Source organism: Mycteria americana, chromosome 9, assembly GCF_035582795.1.
Source record: "Mycteria americana isolate JAX WOST 10 ecotype Jacksonville Zoo and Gardens chromosome 9, USCA_MyAme_1.0, whole genome shotgun sequence".
In the NCBI taxonomy this organism is placed as follows: Eukaryota; Metazoa; Chordata; class Aves; order Ciconiiformes; family Ciconiidae; genus Mycteria; species Mycteria americana.
This window is the reverse complement of record NC_134373.1, coordinates 16284403-16309682: the sequence shown is the minus strand read 5'-3', so window position 1 is coordinate 16309682 and position 25280 is coordinate 16284403. Positions and strand designations below refer to the sequence as shown.

The 25280-nt window shown below is 41.4% G+C and overlaps 1 protein-coding gene across 5 annotated transcripts in view; it reads right to left on the bottom strand.

Moving 5' to 3' along the window:
- Positions 1-9103: 9103 nt before the first annotated feature.
- Positions 9104-25280, bottom strand: part of PIKFYVE (phosphoinositide kinase, FYVE-type zinc finger containing) — a 68653-nt gene continuing 52476 nt past the window's right edge. For 3 of the 5 annotated variants that reach the window (XM_075512674.1, XM_075512676.1, XM_075512677.1), the window contains 14 exons: positions 24632-24692; positions 23897-24040; positions 23606-23726; positions 22374-22469; positions 21556-21639; positions 20989-21080; positions 20156-20320; positions 19531-19590; positions 18900-19076; positions 18065-18168; positions 17668-17796; positions 16069-16330; positions 13783-13857; positions 9104-12814 (listed from right to left, as the gene is read on the bottom strand). In XM_075512674.1, coding sequence (XP_075368789.1) covers positions 12699-12814; positions 13783-13857; positions 16069-16330; positions 17668-17796; positions 18065-18168; positions 18900-19076; positions 19531-19590; positions 20156-20320; positions 20989-21080; positions 21556-21639; positions 22374-22469; positions 23606-23726; positions 23897-24040; positions 24632-24692 — 1686 coding nt within the window. In that variant the 3' untranslated portion in view covers positions 9104-12698. Of the gene's footprint in view, positions 12815-13782; positions 13858-16068; positions 16331-17667; positions 17797-18064; positions 18169-18899; positions 19077-19530; positions 19591-20155; positions 20321-20988; positions 21081-21555; positions 21640-22373; positions 22470-23066; positions 23196-23605; positions 23727-23896; positions 24041-24631; positions 24693-25280 lie in introns of all 5 variants that reach the window. The other 2 variants (XM_075512673.1, XM_075512675.1) reach the window with 2 other exon arrangements.

Below are 25280 nucleotides of genomic sequence, written 5' to 3'. Positions count from 1 at the left end.
CTTTTCTCCCTGCTCTCCATGTACTTAGATTTGGCGTGACTAGTCACTGTAGCATATTATAAATTTATAAATACGTTATCTACAAGTAATTTATTTTATAAAGAAGGCAGCAAGAAGTAAAAGGAAGACCTATGTTCAGGGTTGCTTCTTTTGCTTTGCAGTGTATTAATCTGGGAAAGAAGAGAATGTATTGCATCTATTTTTAATAACATAGACCCTCCCACATCCAAATCAAACTTCAAACTCAATCACAGTCAAAAATGAAAATTTTGGTATTTTGTGACTTTAATATGAACTCTGTTTTGGTCAGTTTTTGCATGTATGTTTCACTGTAATTTCAGTTCCTACCTTCTTCCTGGAGAATGAGGTCATAGTTACATACTATAGGATCCTACTGTTAAAAATCTAATCAAAAATAGCCTAGTATAGGCATTTGTACAGTTTCTTCTTTATTCCTGTTAATGTACAGCTTCTCTCTTATTTCTGCTAACAGGAACAAATTAGTAGGACCAAAAAAAGGAAAAAAAAGTGCTTCACAGCAGTCTCCTCCATAAGATGATGGTAACATCATAACTCTCTGGCTTTACTATGGCTCTATTCATACTTCAGCTTTTTGTAAAAAAGTTACTCTATCACTTCCTTCTGGTTTAGTCATTTGAAGCAATATAGATAACTACTATGAAAAGACAACACTACTGTCCTCATCAAAATATCCTCTATGCTCACCTATTTTGCCTGAGCTACTGATTTTGAAACTCATTTAGACTGTGGCAAAGAAGATTTAGTTTAAAGATCAATAAAGGTCATTTTTAAGATTCAATTCTGTATCATGATACTCCCTTTGCATCCAGTTTTTAAAATTTCTAAGCTAGAGACCAAATTGGAAAAAATTATCTTCAGAACAGAAGGAGAGCGAGCCGTAGATGATGTAGGTTTCTAAGAAGTTTTTCCAAGTTTTCATGGGGTTTTTTGCCAGCTGCCCTTTCTGACAGTTTTCAATAAGCAGCTTAGAGGAAATGCAGTGAGTAATAAAACCTTACATTTATTCCTAGCCATACAAATAAATAAATACAACTATGTTTAAAGTTTTTATGTCCAACCTTCTCTAAGGATAAATTCATATAATTACGTGATGCATTTTTTACTAATCAAAGGTTTAAACTGGTTATTCACAACACTTCTGGAGCAGCACTGTTCTTAAATAAGAAAATATTTAAGTAGCCAGACCCCTCAATTTTCTCCTGTAGAATCATGGAGGTGTCAGCATTGCCTCATTCTTCAGAAATCAAACTATTAAAAAACCAAACCAACAAACAAAAAAAACCAACCCCCACTACCAAACCACCCAGAGTAATCAAAATCTTGTCAAAATGCAATGAAGAATTGTATTGGTCAACAAATATTTTGGAATATACTCCCCCATCCCCAATGCCAAAATGCCAAACATAGTTCAAAACAAATTATAGTCATATTTTAGTAACTGTTTTGATACTTAAAGTTCATTTCATATTTTAAAAGAAAAACCTTCAACTTCACATATCCAAGCAATAAACCAAGTGGAAGATGAATCCAAAACAGTACATGAATGAATGCTCTGATTTTAAATAATGTTTCACCATTCTTTAGTCCCCTTCTCTCCTCCTGAGAGTAAATCTCAATTTTACTCTCAGTGTATGACCAAGATTGTTCCACTTCTCCCTGTAGCTACCTGTAGGCAGTGTTTATTATCCCTTATTCTTCACTCCTTTCCTAGCACCACTCTCTAGTGTGACTGTTCAGCTGGGCGGACGTGTGATGACCTGTGGGTTTTGACTGAATGCCACAAAACGTCTCAATGAAGTCAAAGCAGGGCACGAGCACTCTCCAGGGCCTCTGTTGCTTAGGGCTTGCCGGGGTATTAAGTAAACATTGGCAGCCTTGCCACATTTCTCAGATTACAAGCAGCAGACTGTGAGGCTGGCCTTGTACCTTTTCCTTCTCATGTAATTACATATGCACAAAGAAAGGGCAACACATAATAAACCGCAAAATATGTGTATGCTGTACAATAGGTGGCATAGTACATATGGAGGCCTAATAGCTTTTAAATTTATCTCTGGCATCCTATTTTGCTTTAATTAAAAGAAAGACTTCTACAGCTGTTTAGTGTTACTGACCTGATTAGCTATCATGCCTTATACTAAAACAAAGTTCCCAAGACACATTTGACTCCTTTAGCTTCTACTGCTGCTAAAAGGCATAAAAATAGAATAGAAAGAATATAGCAAAAGTTTTAAGCAATGTATTCGTTTTATATGGTCTGCAGTTGGAAAGATCATGTTTGGATCAAACTTGGCAAGTTTGAATTTTTCCATTCATGGGCACACACCATCCGTGGGTATTATTTCAATTAGTTGTGGAAGTTCCATATATTTTTATCAGTTTATAAAAAGACTTAAAATGTTTTAATATTTAAAGTTTTCAACAGGAATGCACAAAAAGAACTTATTTCATTTACTGAAACTTTGCATCTGAAAACAGTGATGTTCCAAGTCCAAATACTTTCAACCTTGGTCTTCTCTCTATGCTAGAATTCATTACTAATTTTTTTCTTCTATCTATATGTAAGCCACCACACTTTGGATAATAAACAGCTAAAGGTAAATCATCATATGTGTACATTAAGGAATCCCAGTTGTGCCATCCTAGGTATGTAACTTTTTCATCAGGTAGCTAGTTTGCTTTTGTTATGTCAGACGATCTCAGCTAGTTCAGTAACAGAGGCCCATGTCCAGGATACCATGTGTTTCATTTTTGCTGAGGCTAGATTAGAAAATATCCTATGTAAACAATGGAGAAAAGTTACTATATTCCCATTCTGTCTCTGCAACTGTAATTCAATGTTCTCCTTTCAGTAATTATGTTCACCTACTTTATTATCCTACCTTTGATCACTGGATCATTATGTCTTGAATGACTTTGTTATTCCAATTATATACTATAGTGAGTGAACTGTGTTTATAGTGCACAATTTTTCTGTTCAGGCTTGAGGCTGGAGCAGCGTGCAAGAAGTACCTGTATGCCTAGCCAGCCACCAGAGCCAAGAAGTACCACCTGATGTTCTGGCAGTAACTCCTTGTCATGGTTTAGCCCCAGCCAGCAACTAAGCCCCACACAGCTGCTCAGTCACTCCCCCACAGTGGGATGGGGGAAAGAATCAGAAGGGTAAGAGTGAGGAAACTCGTGGGTTGAGATAAAGACAGTTTAATAGGGAAAGCAAAAGCTGCGTGCGCAAGCAAAGCAAAACAAGGAATTCATTCACTCCTTCCCATGGGGAGGCAGGTGTTCAGCCATCTCCAGGAAAGCAGGGCTCCATCACATGCAATGGTCACTTGGGAAGACAAATGCCGTAACTCCGAACATCCCCCCCTTCCTTGTTCTTCCCCCAGCTTTCTATGCTGAGCATGACGCCATATGGTATGGAATAGCCCTTTGGGCAGTTGGGGTCAGCTGTCCTGGCTGTGCCCCCTCCCAGCTTCTTGTGCACCTGGCAGAGCATGGGAGGCTGAAAAGTCCTTGACCAGTGCAAACATTACTTAGCAACAACTAAAACATCCCTGTGTTACCAACACTGTTTCCAGCACAAATCCAAAGCATAGCCCCATACTAGCTACTGTAAAGAAAATTAACTCTGTCCCAGCCAAAACCAGCACACTCCTATTCTGCTTTGTTCTCTTTTAGCATGAGCACGCCCTCATGCAGCTGCAGGGCACCCCTGTTCCACAGTCACTGCTGTTAGAATAGGCCCATGTAGGTCTTTGTGCTTAAGGCATCACACAAGATGTGGTAACTCTCCGTAGGATGTGGTGTTGCATGCAGAGCTGCACTCAGTTCAGCTAAGACAGGTAGGCACTTTGTCACCTTTGTTTTTCTCAAGGTGTTTGGGCTACAGGCTAAGCTACAGCACATAAGTATGCATGTGCACTATACAGAAAAGACCAGATTCGTACAGGACTTCGTATGTATATTTGCTTATCTAAGAATAAAGGGGCATCGTACTAAATATAGCAGAAAAGAGCAGAGCAGAAGTGTTACTTACAATCTTAAATAGCAGGAAAGAGTCTTAACCGTAAGTATTCTGCACAACTTTTACTTCAGAATGTTATCCTGTTGCAGAATAATTAGTAGAGCACAGGGATCTAACAGGCTAAAAGCTAAATAAACACTGCAACATACATATAGGTATTTTTAAAAATGCCTTTAAAATTTTGGACAAGTGAGAGATGCAGATTTGATTCTGAAATCAGGAGTCCAAATTTTTTTGTGGTAAAATACGGGCAATGGCAGCAATTTCACTGAACTTACAGAACAAGTTTTTCTTAAAGAAAACCTTTATCTGCCTTCCTCAGAAATATTTTTTCATTGCTTTGTATTGCAGAAAAGCTGAAGAGCTCTGTTCTTGTGAATATCAGTGTGGGCCATCAGAGGCTATACTACAACATCAACATCTGAACTCATGGGAAAAAAAAATTTTCCCTACCTGTGCAGAAAAAGAAAAATACTGTGTGCATAAACATACAAACACTTTATTTTACAATATAGCATCTTGGTGCATAATTTCTTTTTGTAATATGACAGCCAGACAAAAACATGAAACATCATATGACAGCAAACTGTAGGCCAGGTTCAACTGAAATTTCATCTTAAATTACAGCATACATGCCCTTAAGGTTAGAATTAACGCCAGATCAATCACCAAGTACAAGCAGGTCCCCTACTTCCCTAAGCATGCTGGGTTTAGAAGAAAACCGTGTTTTAACTGCTCGGTTTGTCCTAACCTGAAAAGCTTCAGAAGCCACTAAGTACACTAACAAATGATACCGGTGTAAATCAGTATTAGTCATTTTAACACCCATTACAGAATTCAACATGGACATCAGTATTTTGATCATTAATTGTCTTTGCATCTTCAACACAGGTTGGCATTAGTACATCGGTTCACTGCTCACTCTCAGGTTTAAACAGCACCGTGTGAGGGATCGGTACTGGAGCAGCATACCAGACCAGTGATCCCAGCCTTCTGTTTCTGCAAAGGTTGGCAGGGACTCTGGAAGTGAGTACGTGCTGGCTCTTCAGCTGCATCCATTACCCACTCAGTGGTTATGGTTCAGCAAAGAAGCAGAGCTGAGTCAAAGAGCAGTGAACAGTTAAACTGCCCAATTTTTTCTGGAGGTACCTTTAGTGAAAACAGCTTCAGTCATTAAATTGCCTTTGATTCAATCCTTAACATATGCCTTCATTTGCTCTATATTCTGTGCATATAAATAAGGGTGCCTACAGAAGCTAGATAGGAAAATATTTATCATTCATTTGGTTTTTAGGGCTACTAGGCTGGGTGTGCTATTCAAGAACGGGTAGAGTTGCCATTGCCAGTGAGAGGAAGAGAGCTTTGAGATAGGAACACAGAGCTGTCTGCTGTTTTGACAGACAACCTCAAGCACACAAGACAGCTCTGGCCAAATACTGATGAGAGATAGTGGAAGAAAGTAGGGGTTTTCCCCGAAAACTAAACAAGTAAATAAAAGTTATAGTAGTCATGAATTCTGACATGCCTATGGTGAGAGTAATCGCTATTCAAATACTATACTATATTCAACCACTATTTACTATAGAATAAGCCTATAAAAACACATTACTATAGAAATGTATCTAATTAGCAGATAATATGGAATAAAAAAATTTATTTTCACTGTACAAAACTTAAAAAAAAAATTTAAGAGTACTGTGTTCACATCACAAGGGGTTGTAAACTGGTTTTGTGCAGACATACTGAGATCACTACTCTGATCTTGCTATTTTATATGGAAACTGGGAAGCAAATTCCACAGGCCCAGGATCCTTAGTACAAGCAGCCTTTCTTCAACAAGGAGCAGGATACAGCCGTCATGTTTTTACTGACCATAGATATTAACAGAAGAAATATCCGTCCTCACTGAAGTACGCATTCAGCTATTACGGGACTTCAGTCCTCTGCCTCGAGAGGTAGATTCACAGCACATTTAGACACACGGAAAACAATATAGAACTGCCACTAAGACCGTATTTTCTCTTACAATTTTTACATCCTGTGAGGTAACCTAAGCAAACATATAGCCAGCCTTCGCACTAGAGGATGAATTGAAAATTTGAACTGGAGTGCCAGCAGGTGGTAGCGATGATTCAGGAGCTGGTCTGCAGGCCCTCAAACAGCTTACATGTCACGAGCAAAACAAAAGTCTCTAATCTGCTGCTGTAACTATACAGTAATCAGTGTTTTTTTCCTCACACCTACCTTTTCAGCAAAAAGAGCTTCCTAACTGCAGTAAACTGTTAAATTATTTTGTCCCTATGCCAAACACAAACAACATCATACAGGACCTTGTAATACATGAAGTCCAGGAAGCTTCACGCAAAACTGCAATTTCAGGATCATGTGCAGGTAACCAAAGGCTAAACACTTCTAGGGAATGGTAGGGTGTATTTCTCAGTAATTTACTACTTCAGCTACAGGCACACTCTTACCTGTTTTGGGGGGTTCTTGTTTTTCTTTCTAACTTCAGCAGTGTTGTTTTCTCCCACCTTCTGTCAGCTTCATAGGTGAAGCACCACAAAATCCCCAGAGCTGAAGGCAGGATTCTTCTGTTTCTGGCAGCCAAAACACACCCTTCTGTAAGAATAACTTTCCAATATGATAATTGGCATAAATCAGCTTTTATACTCTTCTCTCACATTCTTCTCATACTGACATGCTTGCTTTTTCACATGCTCGCTATTTTCCCCACACAAGTCATCCCCAGCACTTCAGAGGTGAGGCTATAATTACTAAGCCTAGACCTCTCTCCTTCAGAATGGCAACGAGATTTTACAACTTGTCTTGCATATTTACATGTACAGCCAGTTCTGTCATCCTCAGAGTATTGACTGCAATGGACCTTTCACTACCGAAGCTCTATTCTTTCTCCTCAGGACTCCTCACACCACAGCTCCTGCATACCTAGGACGTTTCTCCTGTTTCCAAAACTTGTTTACTTAATATAGCTGGAAACAACTGGAAGGAGTCAGAAGACAGCTTGCTAAGGACTAGTTAGGTAGCCTTCAGACTGGGCTTAGAAAGAGCCTTCAGATTAGGACCAGAGACCTTATGTCCACTAATTCTGGGAACACAAATTTACCTACAGAGATCTACAAGCAAGGCCTCCAACAGAGAAGCTACCTATAATCACAGAAAAGGAGGTGCAATGAAAGCAGCTCCACAAATGACACAGACCAGCAGGAAAGGATCTCACCTCAGGAAAAAACCTGGAGGGAATAAGGAGTTGGCTGGCTGCTAACAACTCTGCTTTCGTGTATTACTGCAAGCTATTGGAGGAGTTAAACTGAGAAACAGCCTCTGTAACTGGCCCAAGCTGTGTGAACAAGCATGGTTTTGTAGGATGATAACCTTGTGCCTTTGGAAACATTCAAGAACACTGGCTTTATAGTGTGTAAGAAACGAGCTTGCTTGGAGCTCTGCAAAGCTTAGACTCAGTCTGTAGGATTATGATAATAATTCATAACCAGGGATATTTCAGCATTGGTTTTCATCATTCAAACTAAGCATTGCTTTCTGCCCTGACACACATCACTTGCTGTAGGACTTCCATGCCATGAGAGGCAGCAGGGGCTAGAGAGCAAGGCATTGTAACAGGATGCACATGTTGGGGCTCATTCGGACTCTGCTGCTCTGCTGGATTACCAAACAAGCCCCCAACCTACTCTTCTTACCTGTTTCTGTCATTCTTCATCTTTTGAGAAGCTGCCTCCAGGCACACATTTAAACATACAGACAAACCTTCTCTCACCAAAAAATGAAGTGGTTTATTTTTTTGGTTCTTTTTGTTCCTTACAGAGATCTGACAACAAACCAAGAGTCCACAGCAGGAGTTTGGAGACCCTAGATTCCTGTTTTATTATTACTTTAGTACCTTGGTGGCAATACTAGGCTAGTATCAGTGCCTAGCACAGCTAGATCTTGAATCTCTAGCATGCCAGATTTCCAGTTCTGTGTCCTGAAAACAGGGAGAAACGAGGGATGGCCTGGCTTTTCCCAATTATTGTGCAAAGTTACTCTGTATCTGCACTGACTTAAAACCTCCACACTAAAACTGAAGGACTCCTTGTTGCTTGTGTATCTTCACATTAGGACACCATAGGACTCAAATTGAGACATTACAGCATAGACCAAGATGGTGAATCCCAACTTTTTTTTTTTTTAATACTAGTATTGTCTAAATCAAGGTGGTAATGGCAAAGTTGACCAATGTCTCATACCATCAGTTACATCCATGGAAGACACATGCAATTACCGTTTCATCTTCTAATACAGATGACTTCAGTACTGACCAAAAGAATTTTCCTTAGGGCACAAACTCTTGTCCTTTACTAGGTGTTGGCAGTCCCACTTGTAAGTATTAGAGGAATGCTGTTCTGATAACCCTGCATTTGTGCATTACAACTTCGTGCCAGAAGCCCCTCAAGTCCCACCACTCAACCGTACACCAGCATAAGGCAGCATTGCTCCTGTATTGAGTATCCCACCTTTTGCCTTGCTCACACCCCCATGCTGGGACAGCTTCTGATGCAGTTTAATTAATGCCATTAGTTTTCAGACCTCCTTGGATTTTTTTCTTTATCTAGTCCACCTAAGAGAAGACTATGGAAGTACCTGGAGATTTTTCCTGAGGAATGTGTTCTACCTCTTGAAGAACTGGGCCACAGCAACACCACTATCTGCCGGACAAAACTGGCTCCCTGTCCCACACAGCACTGTGTGTGGAAAAGCAGCTGGGGAGAAGGTGGGAGAAGTGCATGAAGGGTTATTTGCACATTCTACTGCCACTGACCTGGAGAGCTGCCCAGAGGTCCTGCTCCATTAGAGGAGACGAGCTGCAAGGTATAGAGACGTGACAGGCATGCTTACACTGCACACAAAGCTGGCAACATCCAACAGAGCAATTGCTGCAAAGCAAGCAGAGGGCTTAGCCTCTGATCAAGAAAATGGGATGCTATGAGACCTAACTGCTCCACCACATGGAATAGACTCAAGTATATTTTAGTCACTTTATTTGTATCTATATACATTACATTTTGATTCTCCAAGTAGTCAAGGCAGTTATTCTCAAATAGTTTAGTACATCAATTTTATAAAATACAGCTGAACCAAGGTAGATTAGAAATACATACATTATGGTACATTAAGTGCTTTGAATGATTAGTCTGGCCACTCACTAGTGAGCAATTCATTTGGTTTTGGTCATTCTCACAGAGGAGAGTCTACTCCACAGGTAACTTTCCCTGAGCCCAGCAGAGCCTACTTAACCAGCAAGAGTCCCTCCCTTGCTTTGGGGGGACAGAATGCATCACTGGGCCACTACAAGGCATTCTACTGTCTACATGATGACTCAAAGCAAGTCATCACTTCTGACTGGGACAAAATTTAGACATTTGTCACAAGGCCTCAGATCAAAACAACAGAAGAAAAAGAGCCAGTGTAGCTCTGAAGAAATGCAGTCTTCATGTTTGCAACTAGGATTTGCTTACACGCATATATGCCAAACCTGTGTTATAAAGAAATAAAAAAAACTAATCAAAGGGCTCATGTAATACCTAGGCTGTTCCCCTAGGACATCCTTAGGCGTGCTGCCAGGACACAGACCTAACACAGCCCCCCAAGGAGCTCTCTCAAAAGATCTCTTCTACATGAAGTTTTGCTCTCCTTTTGAGAAAGTCAGCTTTGTAGCAAGTGAAATGCCAGGACAATTCTTATTCTGAAAAGGGAACGTTTGAGGACATCTGTTCAACTGCTGGGATCTGAACTAGAAATGCTTACAGCTTTATGTCACATAGCATCCAAAGATGTCCCAGTTCGAGTTGATACTGCAGCTACTGTGTTACCCATGACTAGTAGTTTGCTATTTATTCCAGCCTGGTCAGGACTAGTCTATCAGCCACATCCTGACCCAAAGTTAGTGGTTGATGCCAGCTCAAGATCACTCCTGCAAATCTCTCCAACTGCTGTAACTTCAGCCCAAGAAGGTCACAATTCACATGTTTGGGCTCTGCATTCACAGGCTGCAAAACAGCTGGCCGGTGGAAGGTTCTCTCACTTTTACAGTGCTGAGGGCCTCATGCTGTCACGTATAGGGGAACGTTAGCTACAGTCAGGTGATCATGTTGCTTTAAAGCCAGCTGCTTGGGACTCTGGAAGACAGGCAGCATAGAGCAGCCACACACCACTGGAGTAAGGGTTACTGGTGACAGGACACAGCTAGCCCATCACAGCTCTACATTAGCCTAGTGCAGGTGCCATGACACCACCCATATTCATGCTCCATCAACCAATCTGCATACTGACAAAGGTGGAAGAGAACATAACCAGCTGCTGTTGGGTCACCTTAGCTGCTCAGGCAAGTCAAGTTTTTTCCCTGTAAACTTTAGGAGGGGAAGGAGGAAGAACATATGTAAACTGTAACGGAGACTGGAACAGACTGAGGCTGCATGGCATGCTCTTTCACGTCGATGGACCAAGACAGAAGGTAGAAGCCACAGAAGTGAGAGTAGCATCAAGCTGATGGACTGGTTGGTTCCTCATTACACAAGGCCCCACACACAGCTAGCCATCCTGGGAGTACATTTCAACACAGGAGGCAAGATGTGTCCCAGAGGTGGTCAGCTGTACCTCATGCACTATGTTGGACCAAAGGGATTCTGGGCCAGAGGAAGCAAGAAGTACTGTGTCATCTTTCCACAGCACACATCACTGCAGCCTTCAACACAGCACCCTCAGAAACAATGATTACATTGTACAGAGGATATGAGAATACTTTCATTTCTGCTGCTTCAAGGTCAGCATCTTCGCTCACGCTCCAGTAGGGCTTTGCAACGGGGTGGGGAAGACTTCTTCCAACACAAATGACTGTTGCCTCCTGGCAGCTCAGACCTGAGCTGCACTGGTTGTTTTTGGAGCCAACAGTTCAATTCTCACTGCTGGCATTTTCCTTTCTTGGTGCTGCCAAGCTGTCACTTCTGAACAGAGCCACCACCATCTGCTACAGAAGAAAATACTGAACACGGGAGGAGTGAACAAAAATGCACATTTCAATCCATAGTTACAGTGAAGATGGCATTACCAGGTAATTGGTCAGAATGAGCAAGTGGTCATAAAGAGCTATACTGTCCCAGACTCCATGTTCATTTGAAGTCCTTCCCTCAGAGACTGGAAGTCAAAGGACAGTATTCTGGCCTCTCCAACTCATAAAAAACCTTCTTATTTACTGGCCTATATTATAATGAAGCTAAAAAGTAAACTCATCACCTACAAAACCAGGTAAAAATTAATAAAAATGGAAAGAAGTGCTTATTGTCGTAAGACAGAGATTCACAGATCTCTGCACATCTTATCCATCATACAAGATACCTGTTAGTTCATGCTTTTCTTTTTACAGAAAAAGACAACTACATTCATCTCAACGGTGCAAAAAAAAAAAATCTAATACTGCTGAAGAGACAGTTTTTCCACTGGGACTGCACAGTGTGATGAGATCTGGATGCTCATTCTCATCAGCATGTCATGAATGCAAGAAAAACATTCTCCTGGCACAGTTTCACCATGAGGTAAATGCATTGTTTGAAAGTCCTGGGGAACTGAAATGGATTTGAAGTGATCTGCCAGGAATGATGATTTCATTAAGGAGAAAGTTGTCACTCTAAAGCAGTATGCTTCATTTTGTCTAGCAACTTAGTGCCTTCTGCTAAGGAAAGGGTTAATCAGCTTCATTCCTATAATTAATCAAGTCTTGTTAAATTAAAGGGTTTATTTTTTAGTCACCTGTTTCGAAGGATTTGGGCAACATTCAGATCAAAGTACTGTTTAGGATTGAAGAGATATGTTTTGGATTTTGCAGTATGCTGATGACTGACAACCCATTTTTACGGGATTCAGCTAAAATGAAATTATGACAGATAAAGACAGAGTTGTACTGCAGTAATATAACTTAAAAGATGTAGTGATATGGCATTATAGCTGTGGAGCTGCCTTTAAAAAAAAAAAAATACTGTTTACAGAACCCAGGAAAAATGGAAGCTACAAAGCATAAGCAGGACAAGTTATTCATGGATCCTAAACAGGTCAACTACAGACCACTGCAACAATAGCAGAACCTAGGAATTAACTTATTTCTTCTCTCATCCACACACACACACACACACAGAGGGGGGTTTATTTCACATTTGCAGTACCACGCATACGCTACAGAAACATGATCTGCTCGTATTCAACACCACTTAGGCAGTGCAAGACTTACAGAGATCATGTACTTCTACACCATCATGAACTGGATAGCATCTGTTTCAGTGCTCTTACATGGAGATAGCATCACCTTCCCTACTGACAGAGGGAATGTCTCTTACCAATGCTGTTCAGTGGTACCTTACAGTTTAGATCCTTAGTGAGGCTGGTTCACTTATCAGCCTCCAAGAGAGGATTAAAGTGCAACAAGCAGATTTCTCACTTCACAACATGACGCACGTGGTCACTGTAGACATGGAACTGCAATCCTCTTGCTTACTGCTGGACAGACCGCAGGAAGAGAGTGGCCTATGATGTCATTGTCCTCTTGTGCTTTCCCAATATGGGTTTTAGCTTAGCAATTCAGGCCCAGTCCTGTCCAATGGTCTGGCACCATCAGGAAATACTTGTCCATAGCTTCACAAAACCTGGTCCGGTACAGTTCTGGAGAGACCACTGTTGGCATCTTACCTAACGTGTAAGAGTCAAGAGCAGTTACAAATGGGCTAAAGAGTATACTGCAGTACAGACAGATGTCACATGAGATTACAATACCAGACAGCATAATCATGAAGGCATACTGTACATGGAAGGGTCTTGGAACCAACAAGCATTATCAGCTGCCCTTTTTTTTTTTTTTTTCTTAATTTTTATTTTAAACATTTAGCACAGAAGACAGATCAAGGTCTGGACCCCTAACACTGAATTGAGATATGTGAAGTTGGAGGAACCATCTAGGCTTTTTACATCAGCCCTGATCAATTTGTTTCTTTTTCTTTTCTCCTGTTTACAGGTCTTTGAGGTTTTCTAGCAGAGATGCAAATTTCTCCTATGAAGAATTTCACTCTATGGACATGCTCTTATCTTCTCCAGACATCTGAGCAAGTGGTACATCAAATGTTCCCCTTCCCTTTTCTTTCCAGCCCTCCTACTAACATGTGGCCAACACTAGGCAATGCTGCACAAAAGGTACTCTACTCACTTCCACAAAGGGAACTCCTCAGCTCCTCAAAATATAGGCAGTAGTCAATCATTTGATAACAATTCCTCCACACTAACAACTCAGAGTACATCTGATTTTCTGGACTCAGAAAACATCTTCTGAAACCAGGCAGCAAGGTTTTTTGCTAGTATCTCTGTATGGATGACTAAGTTTGTATGCGAGTAGTTGGTAACTAAGAAACAGAAAAGAACAGTCTGCTAAGTAGATGACCTTTACCCCATTCCCAGGAATTATAGTACTTAAAGGGTCACTAATGGAGGCAGATCAGTGTATTAATTTTTCTGAAACTTGTTATTCCTTCCCCTGTTCTGGACAACTTAATCTAGTGTTGCAAATCTGCATGGTGGGGAAGTTGTGGCTTTATTAGCACAGTTATTGGAAGCTTCCAGGTAATGAAGAAACACGATCAAAATTTTTGCTTTCATTCTGGACTTACCTTGTCCTCCCAAGATGCCAGTTGACTTCACCACCATTTCAAGCTTTTTGTCCCAGGTAAAAGTGCGAATATAGTCTATTGCAATAAAGAAAAATCCACACGCAAACATGTCATATCTGCTATAACCCCAGTAACGCTGTTCTATCTATTTCCCCTCAAAAAGGGCAAGAAAGCAGTAGGCTTCCATAGCCAGAAGAACTTCAGTGTTCCCCCTACCAGTTGCCTCACTTTGCGGAGTATTATTTATATTTGGGTAGGGTGAATACGATATCTCAAAAGCCCAGCAAGATCACAATCAACTCTTCCTGCCTCTACAAAAACAGACTGCCCAGGCATGTCTGTCTTTATCCATGTTAGAGTTTCAAGGGCTCATTTACAAGAGTCACTTAGCTGATCCTCATCCCAGAAAGATATCAAGAAGCCTCACTTCACTATAACAGCTCCCCACTACTTTACTGCAACAGCTAGCAGCATCAAGACTTAGACACATATTCATTTAAGCCAGCAGTATTCCTCATCATTGCAGCCACCTACAGATTTAATAACAGAAAGCAAACACTTTTCACTTCATGATATGGAGGACTGGAAACACCATCAGTCACCCTGATTGGAAGAGGGGGCTGCAAGGAGAAGACTTCAGAATTGTTTCCAAACCCCTTTCAGAGAAAGCGTGCTCAGTCATTACAAGCACATGAACATTTTGGTCTGCAAAGCTGAACTGCAGTAAGTTAAGTTTTTCATTACTGGATATCATTATCTCCTAACATTTGGCTACAACTGTAATTATACAATTTTGAATTTACCATTCCTATATTTACAAAAGGCCACCATAAGTATCCACATTTCACCTCAGCTATGCTTTACAGAAAACTCATCCAGACCTGTCAATCTTAAGACTTATTCATTTATCTCAATACTCTTTGAAAGCGCTCCCTTAGAGTGCTTTGGGACTGATATCATCAGTTTGTGCACTAACTACTGCCACTTCCTGCACTAACTACTGTTCACTTCATGCCCCAAGGTCCCGAGCCCCACACAACAGGGCTTACAAATAAAATAGTCTTCACAGCTCCCCACAGACCTAACTTCCTTGTTTCCTGTATCAAGTTAGGATCTAAAATAGGTAGAGATTCTGACCTCAGATTCAAACTCAGTCCAAGCTAATGGTTTTTAGTTCCACCCCCGCTGCAAATTTAGCTTGAGTACTTTGTAAGTTCTCAGGATATCATTTAGAGAACATTGTGATAGCCTGATACAGCAAGCATGTTCTCTCTTCTTGAAGATATTTGTGCTAAACAAGCTCCTTCAGCTCATGCACAGCTGTTCTCACCACAGTGAAGGAACTGTTAGCTTTAAACATCATGTAAAATATACTCTTTAATCAGGTAAGACTTTCCATAGGACAGCAAAAAGCCACATGTACAGAAGGAGCAGAGTCTCATCCCATTTACCCAAATATTCAAGAGTCTACAAAACTAGAAAGTAATAACAACTTGCAGTTCTTTATAGCTGGGACTTCAGTTCTGAACTAGAAGTATTATTGGAATGGCTTTCAAGCTTTATGAGAAAAAGAGTAATCCAGACCTCCTGGCTTGAGATCTCATCTGGAAGCATTTCTGAGCTAGGTTTCAAGAGCATCTCATTTCCAAGAGTGACTTCCACATCCTGCAAAATGGCTTCATCTCCAAGTCTTTTGCATAATACAAGTTTGCCTGTCTAAAGATGATGCTCTACTTTCCAGTCACAAGTCAGAGAATGTGGCAAGGTAATTACTGCATTGCCACCCATATTATCCACGTCAGACTACATGATCACAAGTGATCCCGTGACGTTTAAGCTCCCTCTTCCATCCCTACCAATATTGTTTCTCCTTAGATCCCCTCCACACAAGTTTAAATTTAAATGGCTATGTAAACATTACTGAACTTAACTTTAAAGATTAAACATGTAAAAGCATACAAATAACCTTCCCTACTTCAACTGGAGTCAAAGCATAGGTTAAACACCAACTTGACTGCTTTTTCACTACCTGTGAGGCCTCCTGCATATATTCTTAGCAATGCAAATGCTAACACAAGCCCATACAAGAGCTGGAGAGAAGACTTCCTGCCTCCACTTTGAATACCCATGAGAGGTGAGGGTGGTATTTCATCAGGGAGAAGAGAAGCTTTCCTAACACACTGCTTTCCTGTGGTGGTGGTACAGTTCTAAGAGTACTATAAGCATCTAAACCAGAAGAAAGCAGTTTCACCAGCTGAAAGCAAGAAAATGCAAAAGGCAACCTACCAATGATCCCAACAACCAGTTCATTGTTGGTATCATCACGACCCACCAGCAGGGAGTAGTCGATGATGAGGTGGCTGGAGAGGAACTGGGAATCACTGTGTATGGAAGCTCTCAGCACAGCCTTGCAATGGGAACGGATGTACAAAGGATTGTCCCGGACCATCTTCAGAAGGTTCTCATCCAGCAGGACTACATCACAGCTTTCCTTGCCTGTGTCTGTTTTAACATTTCTATTCCGGAGGGAGCCCTTCAGGTCAAAAACCTGCAAATGGAGAACAGCACTACCTTGTTCCACTGTTCTGTGAGGTTACAGACTTCAACATACCTAACTGCAGTGTTTGAAAGGCAGCACAGCAGGGCAACTCCTTCCTTCTCCACAGGAGGAAGACGGTTAACAAAAAACATTGTTGTACTACAAAAATTAAAGTTTCCTGAGTGGCAAGTAGCATGTAAGCCTACGTGGAAGCTCTGCCACCTCAATTCACAAATTTCAGGCAAGTTATTTCATTACTATTTAGCCTAATTTAAGGGAAAAAGGAATTTATATTGTATGGGTAAACTGAGTTTTCTAGCCAGCTTCTACAGACTCAAATGCTGACAAAAGTAAAGCCACTGAAGAGGGAGGCGAGTCTTGCATGAAGCACCATTTAACATCTGTTGGTAAGGCAAAAGACAGACTATCATTAGGTTGGAAAGGATCTCTGGAGTTCTCCAGTCCAGTGCCCTGCTTGAAGCACGTCCTGTTAAGATAAGGTTGTTCAAGCCCTGTCCAGTCAAGATTTGACTAACTGCAGGGATAGAATGCACAGTCTCTTTGGGTCTCTGTTCTAGTGCCTGACCACCCTCATGATTTAAAAAACAGACAAACAAAAAGAAAACCCACAACAACATCCTTTACGTCTATCTAGAATTCCCTCAGTTCACTTCCTCCCACAAACATCCCCTGTTTGAGGCCAGGCACTGGGAGGAAAGGTGGAAAGAATTGATACTATCTAGTTTTAGAAGCGACATGTTTGACCTTCCTTTTCAGTATCAATTCTGTATTTGAAAAGAATTTTCCCCCAGTCATTTTAAGGTCTTTATTCTACCACCTTATAAAGGTCGCTTTTCCTTTACTAAGAGCAAGACTGAACTCAAAATCTTGTCCCACGAATGAAGTGGTTCAGAGAGAGAACAGCGGGTTCAAAACATTAGTAGTTTCCCCCCACTACACAGTAGCTCACCATCTCCATCAGTGAGGCTCTCCTTCTAAACAAATTAGTCTGTAATCCTGAATCAGTTAGTTCTAAAAGCTTTGCAAAAAGGTTTCACATTTTCCTAATTAGGTTGGCAATGCCTTCTCTCAGACACTGGAGATGCAGGGACAAATAAGACTTCTAAAAGCTGAAGCCTGCACTACAGCTATCTGAAATAGCCAATATAGGCATCAAGTTACCAACAATCACGTAACAAGGAAACAGGCACGAACTGTCAGCTTTGAGCAGTGCTAGATATAGACAGCACGTGCAAAGTTAAAAGTTACCTAGACGCCTACTGGTAACCCTGCTCTTGCTCCCAGTCAGAACTGCACTGCAAGGGAACAGACCGCTTGGTTCTTACCTGAGCCATTTTCCTGCCGTAGAAAAGGTTTTCCATGACAAGCAGATCCAGCTTCTTTTCAGTGTTGTTCTGAGAATTCTTGTATCCAATTCGATATACCCCAAGGATTTTGGCCAGCGCTGTGGGCTTCTGATGAAGAGAAGACATGGGATAAGATCTCTGGGTACAGGCAATCAGCGATCAAATACTAGAGGTGCCACTGTTCTGTCTGACTGTGTATTACATCTTAGAAGCTCTAGCAAAAATCCCACTTTTCATCTTAAAAACACATTATTAGTACAACTCATACCCTCTGACATTTTCTTTTACTTAAATGAAAGGGGTTAATGCAAACTGTTAGTAGTCTAAAATATAGAACACTGCCTAGAAAAAGGCACTTTTTTTTTTTAAAAAATACCTTCTGCTGAACTGCATTAATGATGTAAGTGAAGTAGTGTGGAGCAAAGTCGAGGAACGACTGGACTTCCAGACGAGGCATCTGCTTCAAGATGAATCTATCATCTGTTTTAACATCAGACAGAGGCAACAGGGTTACATACAGTAAGTGATGTATTCTTTGCAAGTTCTTTAGGACTGTCACACAGCTGAAGTGGTTTGAAAAACTAAAGGACTGCAATTCTCTTAAGTCCTTAGCTACAGAAGCTAATTTCTAGAAACTTTTTTTACTTCACATATTCTGAATTTCAGAATTTCAGCCTTTCTGGATTTCAGCCTTCTAGCAAACCAGGGAGAAGAGACTGCCTAAGTTAGATTTACCTCAGCTGTATGGGCTTCTTATACAGACAAAAACAGCCTACAGACCCTTCCATTCAAGACTTGTTTTAACTAGGGGCCTAGAATCAGCCACAGTTTAAAAAAAAAAATCCTATAAATCGACTATAGCATGTGGGATTATAACAAACACTGTGTCTTTAATAACCAGTTTTCCTTGAATTATACTCAAGTTTTTGTTTTCTGAAGCCTGTCTAAGAGAGTACAACCCTTCTGCTCAACTGGCCTCCCTAGCTGCTACTACTGAAAACAGAACTACATTTTGTTCTCCTGCACATACAAAGAGACAAATAATCTGATCCTGAAGACCCCAGGACAATCCACTTAAACTTTCCATTCTGAGTGGCCACTTCAGTCAGCAACCCTCTGGCTAGAGGCAATCAGGGATTAAACGACACACTAACCACCACCATCCCCAAATAATACCCTCTAACTACAAAGGGAGAAGCAGCTGCATTTACCCTCAGTCACATAGAACGCAGCCCCAGATTTGCCACCTCGTGCCTGCCAGGGCATAGAGTGAGAGAGGGATCGGATGAAGTCCTCTTCACTGCTCCCCAGTATCACTTCACGCATCTTGTGAAACTCGCCAGCATAATAAATCCGGCAGTAGAACTTGGCATTTGCATCTGAAAACTCTGCAAAAAAAGGTCTTCCTCAATAACAGCATGCAATACTCACTGACTACCTGAGATGACACTTAGAGATTTTACTGATGTCTAGAATGACATTATTGTGCTAAACATCCCTCTCTCACACCTATTGTACATTGGAATGGTTTAAACCAATAGGATTTAAATGGAAAACTTACAGGAAAGTCAACCCCCTTTAGGTTACCTCACAGTATATGCCATGGGAAAGTGTCCAGACAAAAGATCAAATTTAAGAAAAAAAAAAAAAAGTTTTATGGAGTATTTTTGCAGAGAGATTGATTACAGTAAGTAAAAAGTGCATTGCTCTATTCTTGATTTGTTTTTCCTTCCTGCCCAATACAAAGAAAAAATAATTATCAACTTCAAGATTTCCATTACGTTTGCATGAAGAAAAGAGTTTGTCAGCTACAACTTCAAGTTATTATTTACAACTACTCACGGAGTTCCACATGGGGATTCACCAGCTGTTTCTTCTGTCCATCTCCTCCATCTACATCATCTGAAGGCATAAAAGGACCATTCAGTCAGGGTTGTTCAATATTATTACTGAGAAAGCCATACTACAAGAAGAATATTTTCTTTTTTCAAGAATACAGAGGGAACTATAAATAGGGAATCAGAGATACAGCTATAGTTGTATGATACAATATATATGCTAGAAGGGCACTGTTGTTCATGGGACACATAAGTACAAGCTTTCTCTTTGATTTCTCTTCATTCATTTTCCATGATCTGAAACAATGAAAGTTAAACAGGGAGCAAGGAAGAGAGACTGGGCTGCTTAACTAGAGTCAACTCAATCCAAAGGCATTCAAGCCCAGACTACTCAATGTCCCTATAGTTACCAGGGTTTGAAAGACCCTATTTCCCTTCTCATAAAGCAAAGCAGTGTCTTTAGGAGAAACCTACATTTCATGCTCAAATCGTTCATTTTCAGTGCATGTTGAGTAATCTTGGACTGTTAAAAAAGTATGAGCAGGAATGCATTCTGGGCCTTACAAGTATGAACGAGGTTTGGGAGAAGTAACAGTCCCAGACAAAAGATGGACTCAACCGTCTTGTACCTTGAGGCTCCGCTCCTTGGTTTTCTGCTCCCTCTTTGCCCATCTGTCCAACCTGGTAGTAGGCACTGTCAGCACCACGTAAGGTCTCTTTCTTCTGGGAAGACAGGTCTGGGCTCTTCCCTCCCGTGCCACGGAAAAAAGACAAAACACCAGATGCTTTCTTTGCTACAGTGAAAAGGAATAAATAAGTTGGCCTTGGCATTTCCACAGCCAGTTTAATAAAAGCATGATTCACACAAGCATTCCCCATTCATTGTTCTAACTGGAGGAATGATGTCATTCAACTGTAACTCATTTGCTATTCTTCAGGCAACCAAGGTCCATCAGGTTAGCTGACTTAGTGTTCTGAGTAGCATTCCGGAACACTGAGTCATTTGAAAACACAGACCAAGCATGAGCATCTTTAACATAGTAAGAACCTCACTTCTCCATTTCAAAATATTTTCATTGCCATCTTTTTAAAGAAGGCAATGCTAAAAGAGGTCAGAACGTATTATGGGCATCCTACCCCACTGAACAGGCTAGAAGAAGGCTGAACAGGCAAGAACAATCCAAGGTCCACTACAGCATAACATATTAAATCAAGGAATGATAGTCTGATCTCATAAGAATCAGAGAAAGCCATCATGGGCACAGACTTCAAAAAAACAAACACCACCACCACCCCTTCATGTTCTACATCAAGTCAACTCTAAGACTAGTTACAATTTCAACTCACAATGCATTTTCTTTGTTCTAACTTAACTTTCACAAAAGCTAGAACCCAGGTTAAGTGGACTCAATTCTGAGCTGAGATTAGCATCATGGATAGGACTTTGGCAAAATGGTCTTACGCTGTTCTGGTTCTGCATTGCGATTTGAAGGACCCATGTTAGCCTCAGGCAGGCGGACAGGGCTACTGCTCTTTGGTTTGCCGTCTGAAATGCTGAAAGGAGAAAGGAAAAAAAAGGTCACGAGCCCAACATATATTGCCACCCGAGATACTACTGCTTTACTCCTGTACGTTTATTTCTCCTCCATGCCTAACACTAAGTACTGCTAAGGGAAGAGGCTACAGTTTAAAGTTGTAATGGTGTGGGACTTCCCAAAGTTGCCCTCCTCCACCTCCCTGAGAAAAACCCATTAGGGCTCTGTAGCAACAGTTCTATCCATCGCCACAGGAAAGGTAAGCAGGCCCAGTAATCCCTACCATGCGTACAGTCAAGGGATCAGACAATGGAGCCAGCACAGTCCCTGACATGAAATGGAAACTCAGATACTGCAAGCATGTGTTGATTACATGGAATGTGTCAGATTCCATCAGAAAGGCATATTTTGAGGGTCCTTCCCCATCCTAGTTTTGGCTTATTCACTACAATCACTGTGCCTTCGCTTTATGTACTGTAGTTCCTGCATGTAACCTGTTCGGCTGCAGTCCTTCTTCAGAACTGTTCTTCAGAGATGCTTTGGACAACTCATCCAGGGCATTTCTGTACTCCTTGCAACTGAAGGGGAAAGGGGGCGGGGGGGGGAGGAAGAGAGAGAGTCAGCTGTTCTCTGGGAGACTCTGTAACACCAACCCAAAGGTTCAGTTCAGCGACAACCACAGGAAACAAAGACCAACAGTAGAAAAACCTCTCCTTCATTTTTTCTTACAATTAGAACTTAGTTCCCTTAGAACACAAGCTGCTCTAGATCATACTGCAGGAAAAATCCCCCCTTGTTTCTCCCTCTCCTACAATTTAGGAATGCGCTTCTTTAAAAGTCTGCTGCCTTGTGGCATGCAAACCCCAAGATTTACTGAAGCAGCTGGTTTGGAAAGCTGAGTAGTAGCAAGAGCTGCTACGACCAAAGGTAGGCAAGGGACAGACTACAGTACGAATACCTAACTGTTGTTGCCTAGCTCAGCTGCACTTCCTCCAGGCTGGAGAGCTGAGCAAAATTTAGTTGAACTTCTTTCTCTAACAATATCACATTACAGGGAACACTACACAACGAATTCATTTCTGTGTACTAGAGTTCAGCAAGAAAAGCCCAAAATCCAGCTGCAAGTTGGAAAACTTACTTTCCATATCTCAGTAGTAAGAGCTGAGAACTTCAGCTCTGGCAGAAACTCTCAACACAGCTGAGTGAAGAAACTTCATGCTTGTTCCCTACCATTAGGATTTAAATATTCCTTGCACAGAAAAGCTGCAAAAGTACAACGCATGTCAGATGAACAGCAAAATCACACCAGTACCTGAGAGCAAAAGCTATGATGGAGCTTGGTTCTTTCTCGCAGACTGCAATAGGTACACGTTCATGCTCATACATTAGGTAGTGCTTATCCGGGTCACTAAATGAAAACGACATAGGGAGACTGTTAGTAGATCATAAAAGTTTGTGGAAAGAAAAGGTTAAGTCTTGATCAAAACCCAGATCTCATCACTGCACTCCCAGGCACAAGCTGCAAGTCTCAGCATGGAACCAAAGGTCCCCAGATCAGCTTCTCCCAATAGACACATTCATAGCTATGTGGTTAAATCTAAATGGTAATGTGTTAGGGAATCAGCACTTCAAGCAAGCTGCTTATATCAGAAGACTAGCTCCAAGTTAGAGTAAGAGTCTATTTCTGTTTAGCAGCCACTGTTTCTAATGGCACCAAAACCTGCCTGAGTTTGTTTTGGCTGTCCTGCAGTATAGCCTGCAGAGCAAAGTTCGGGGACAAACCTGAACTCTTTTCTGAACAAGCAGTTTAGCACAGAAAATTCCCAAAAGTCTCCTCAGTTTCTGTAAGATTTTCTTTTACTTGTCTGTAGGGTTCAGTCATTTAACTTTTACCTCATTAGCCCATGGCCTCCACTACTATCCTGGGGGTAAGATTCAGAAGTTTAACTCAGGCTGCCAAACATTAGGCTCACATCAAATGAGAAACACTACAAAGCACACAGACCAAGTAGCTGAAAGACTTTCCAGCCTGCCCATTTTCACATGAGAGGGGAACTTGAGGGCACATGCAGTAGCCATTGAACCTGACCTACACCCAGACAATGCCAATTTGAGTCCAACCCTTGGAAGAGGTCTGGAAGCAAAAACAAGAAGCAGGCATGTAGATTTAGTAAGTCTTTGCTAAGGAAGGACATTTCTGCTCCCTCCCTGCAGCAATGAAGTCAGAAGGCACCTTTCTCTCCCTTCTCCCCATCCCTTCCCCTCCCACAAGAGTTCTGAGGAGGCATGCCTGCTAGGAGGAAGAGGAGAAACTGATAATGTATATGCACAAGGGTGGATCATTAATAAGAAAAGCAGGTAACCTACAAACCCGTAGATGGGGCACAGAAGACTTCTTGCCTTGAGGAAGTTCTATAGCTTATTCAGAGGCAAACCCAAGTGATGACTTAAATTATATACTGAGCAAAGGAAACATGCATGGCTCTGTTTGCAGTTTGACCAGGCTACTAATTTTGCACATCATATATATTATGCAGTACTTACAAGGGAAATGGAATGGGGTTATAGTTGTTTCCAGGCAAAAAGTTAGCCAAAATAGCTTTCATAGTAGACTTCTCTTTCACTTGGCTGTCTGTAGATCCCAGTGAGTGTCCATCAAACACATCTGGAACAGAGATAAGTTAAGTCGGCACCACAATATCAAACTTCAAGCTGTAAATTCAGAAGGAAGGTTGCAGACCACAGAGTTACCAGATTTGCCGTCTCCTAAATGGATCTCATACACTTGCCACAGAGAAGCACGAGAAAGCATGCAAGACCACAACTGAATAATACCTTCTGAGCTGCTTGTTGTATCCTGTTCAGACAGTGTGTTGGCACCAGTCATATGCTCCGACACAACCTCTGGAGGGGTGGGCAGCTGAAGATGGGTGGAGCCTACGGAACTCTGACTTGATAAAGTAGTCAGGAAATGATCCTCTGAGGGTACAAGAACAGTTAAGGACAGAAGAAAGCAATTTACATGGCTGTCAGAAGCAATATTGCTTGCTCTCAGGCCAAGCTATCACCAGTTTCTACTTTCAAGAAGTTTTTACTTAGAAAGCAGGTAAGGCCACCCAGAGCAAAGGAATAGGCAAGCTGATCAATGTAGCACATAACCTCCAGACAATGCATACACTTATGCCCACTACCTTCAGTTCCCACAAACTCTCAGTATGCCTCACAGATAAGAGGTTTCAGCACCCATAACCACAGAAGAGGCAAGAGGCTTCTCCCAAATTCCATGTAGTTATTCAGTTATTTAGAAAGCCTCTGAAAGTTTTTGAACTCAAGTTCAAAGGAAAACCCTTGCTGGCCAATTTAGTATCATTAGTAATTCAGCTTCATATTAGAAGGAGATTTTGCTTTTTACAATAGTAAGCTAGAAACTGGCTTATTCCCATCTGACACAATGGGGATTCACTGTTTCTCTAAATTATCAAATTTGACAAAGGCTCCCACGTGTCAAGGAAAGGGTTACAGCAAGCTTCTTTTGATAGCTTAAGAAAAATAAACAAACAAACAACAGACCTTTCTCTCCATTTTGCAGTGCTGGAGAAGCATTGCGTGGGGAAGCATCCATGCTACTGATCTAGGCAGAATAACAAAATACCAGTGTTGATGCCAAGCTCTTTACAGCTGTAGCCCATCCTCTGTGGAACACTTGGAAAAGCAGAGGTACCACAGCAGAGCACTCCCACCCACTGCACTGTCACTGTATCTGCCACCACATGAAAAAGACAAGGCAACAGCAACCCAGATTCACAAGATGCTTATGACTGCTATCATCTCTGTATGCTGCTTTAAAGACTCCACTCTTCCTCTATATAAACCTACTTGCTGCTAGATCAAGGTTAAGTGTGTTTTAGCATCTAACAAGTATGTGTTAAGTGGAAAGGACATGTATGCATGCAGCAGGGCAAATCCAGGGTCTCGTGGGGTTTCTTAGTGCACCTTGCTAATGTTAGATCTATTGGGAGTTCAGCATCTCTGTATGATGCTTATATTGTACTGCCTTGCAGTCTGGACATTTTCTCAGAGTACCAGCTCCCCAAAGGGTGGTAGTTCAGCATGTTGGCAACTGTACCCTTAGACAGAGCTCTTGAGGCAGCAGTCAAAAATCATTTATACATCCCCTCAGCCAGTTCCCACAGGACACATCGCAGAACAGAGATGAACC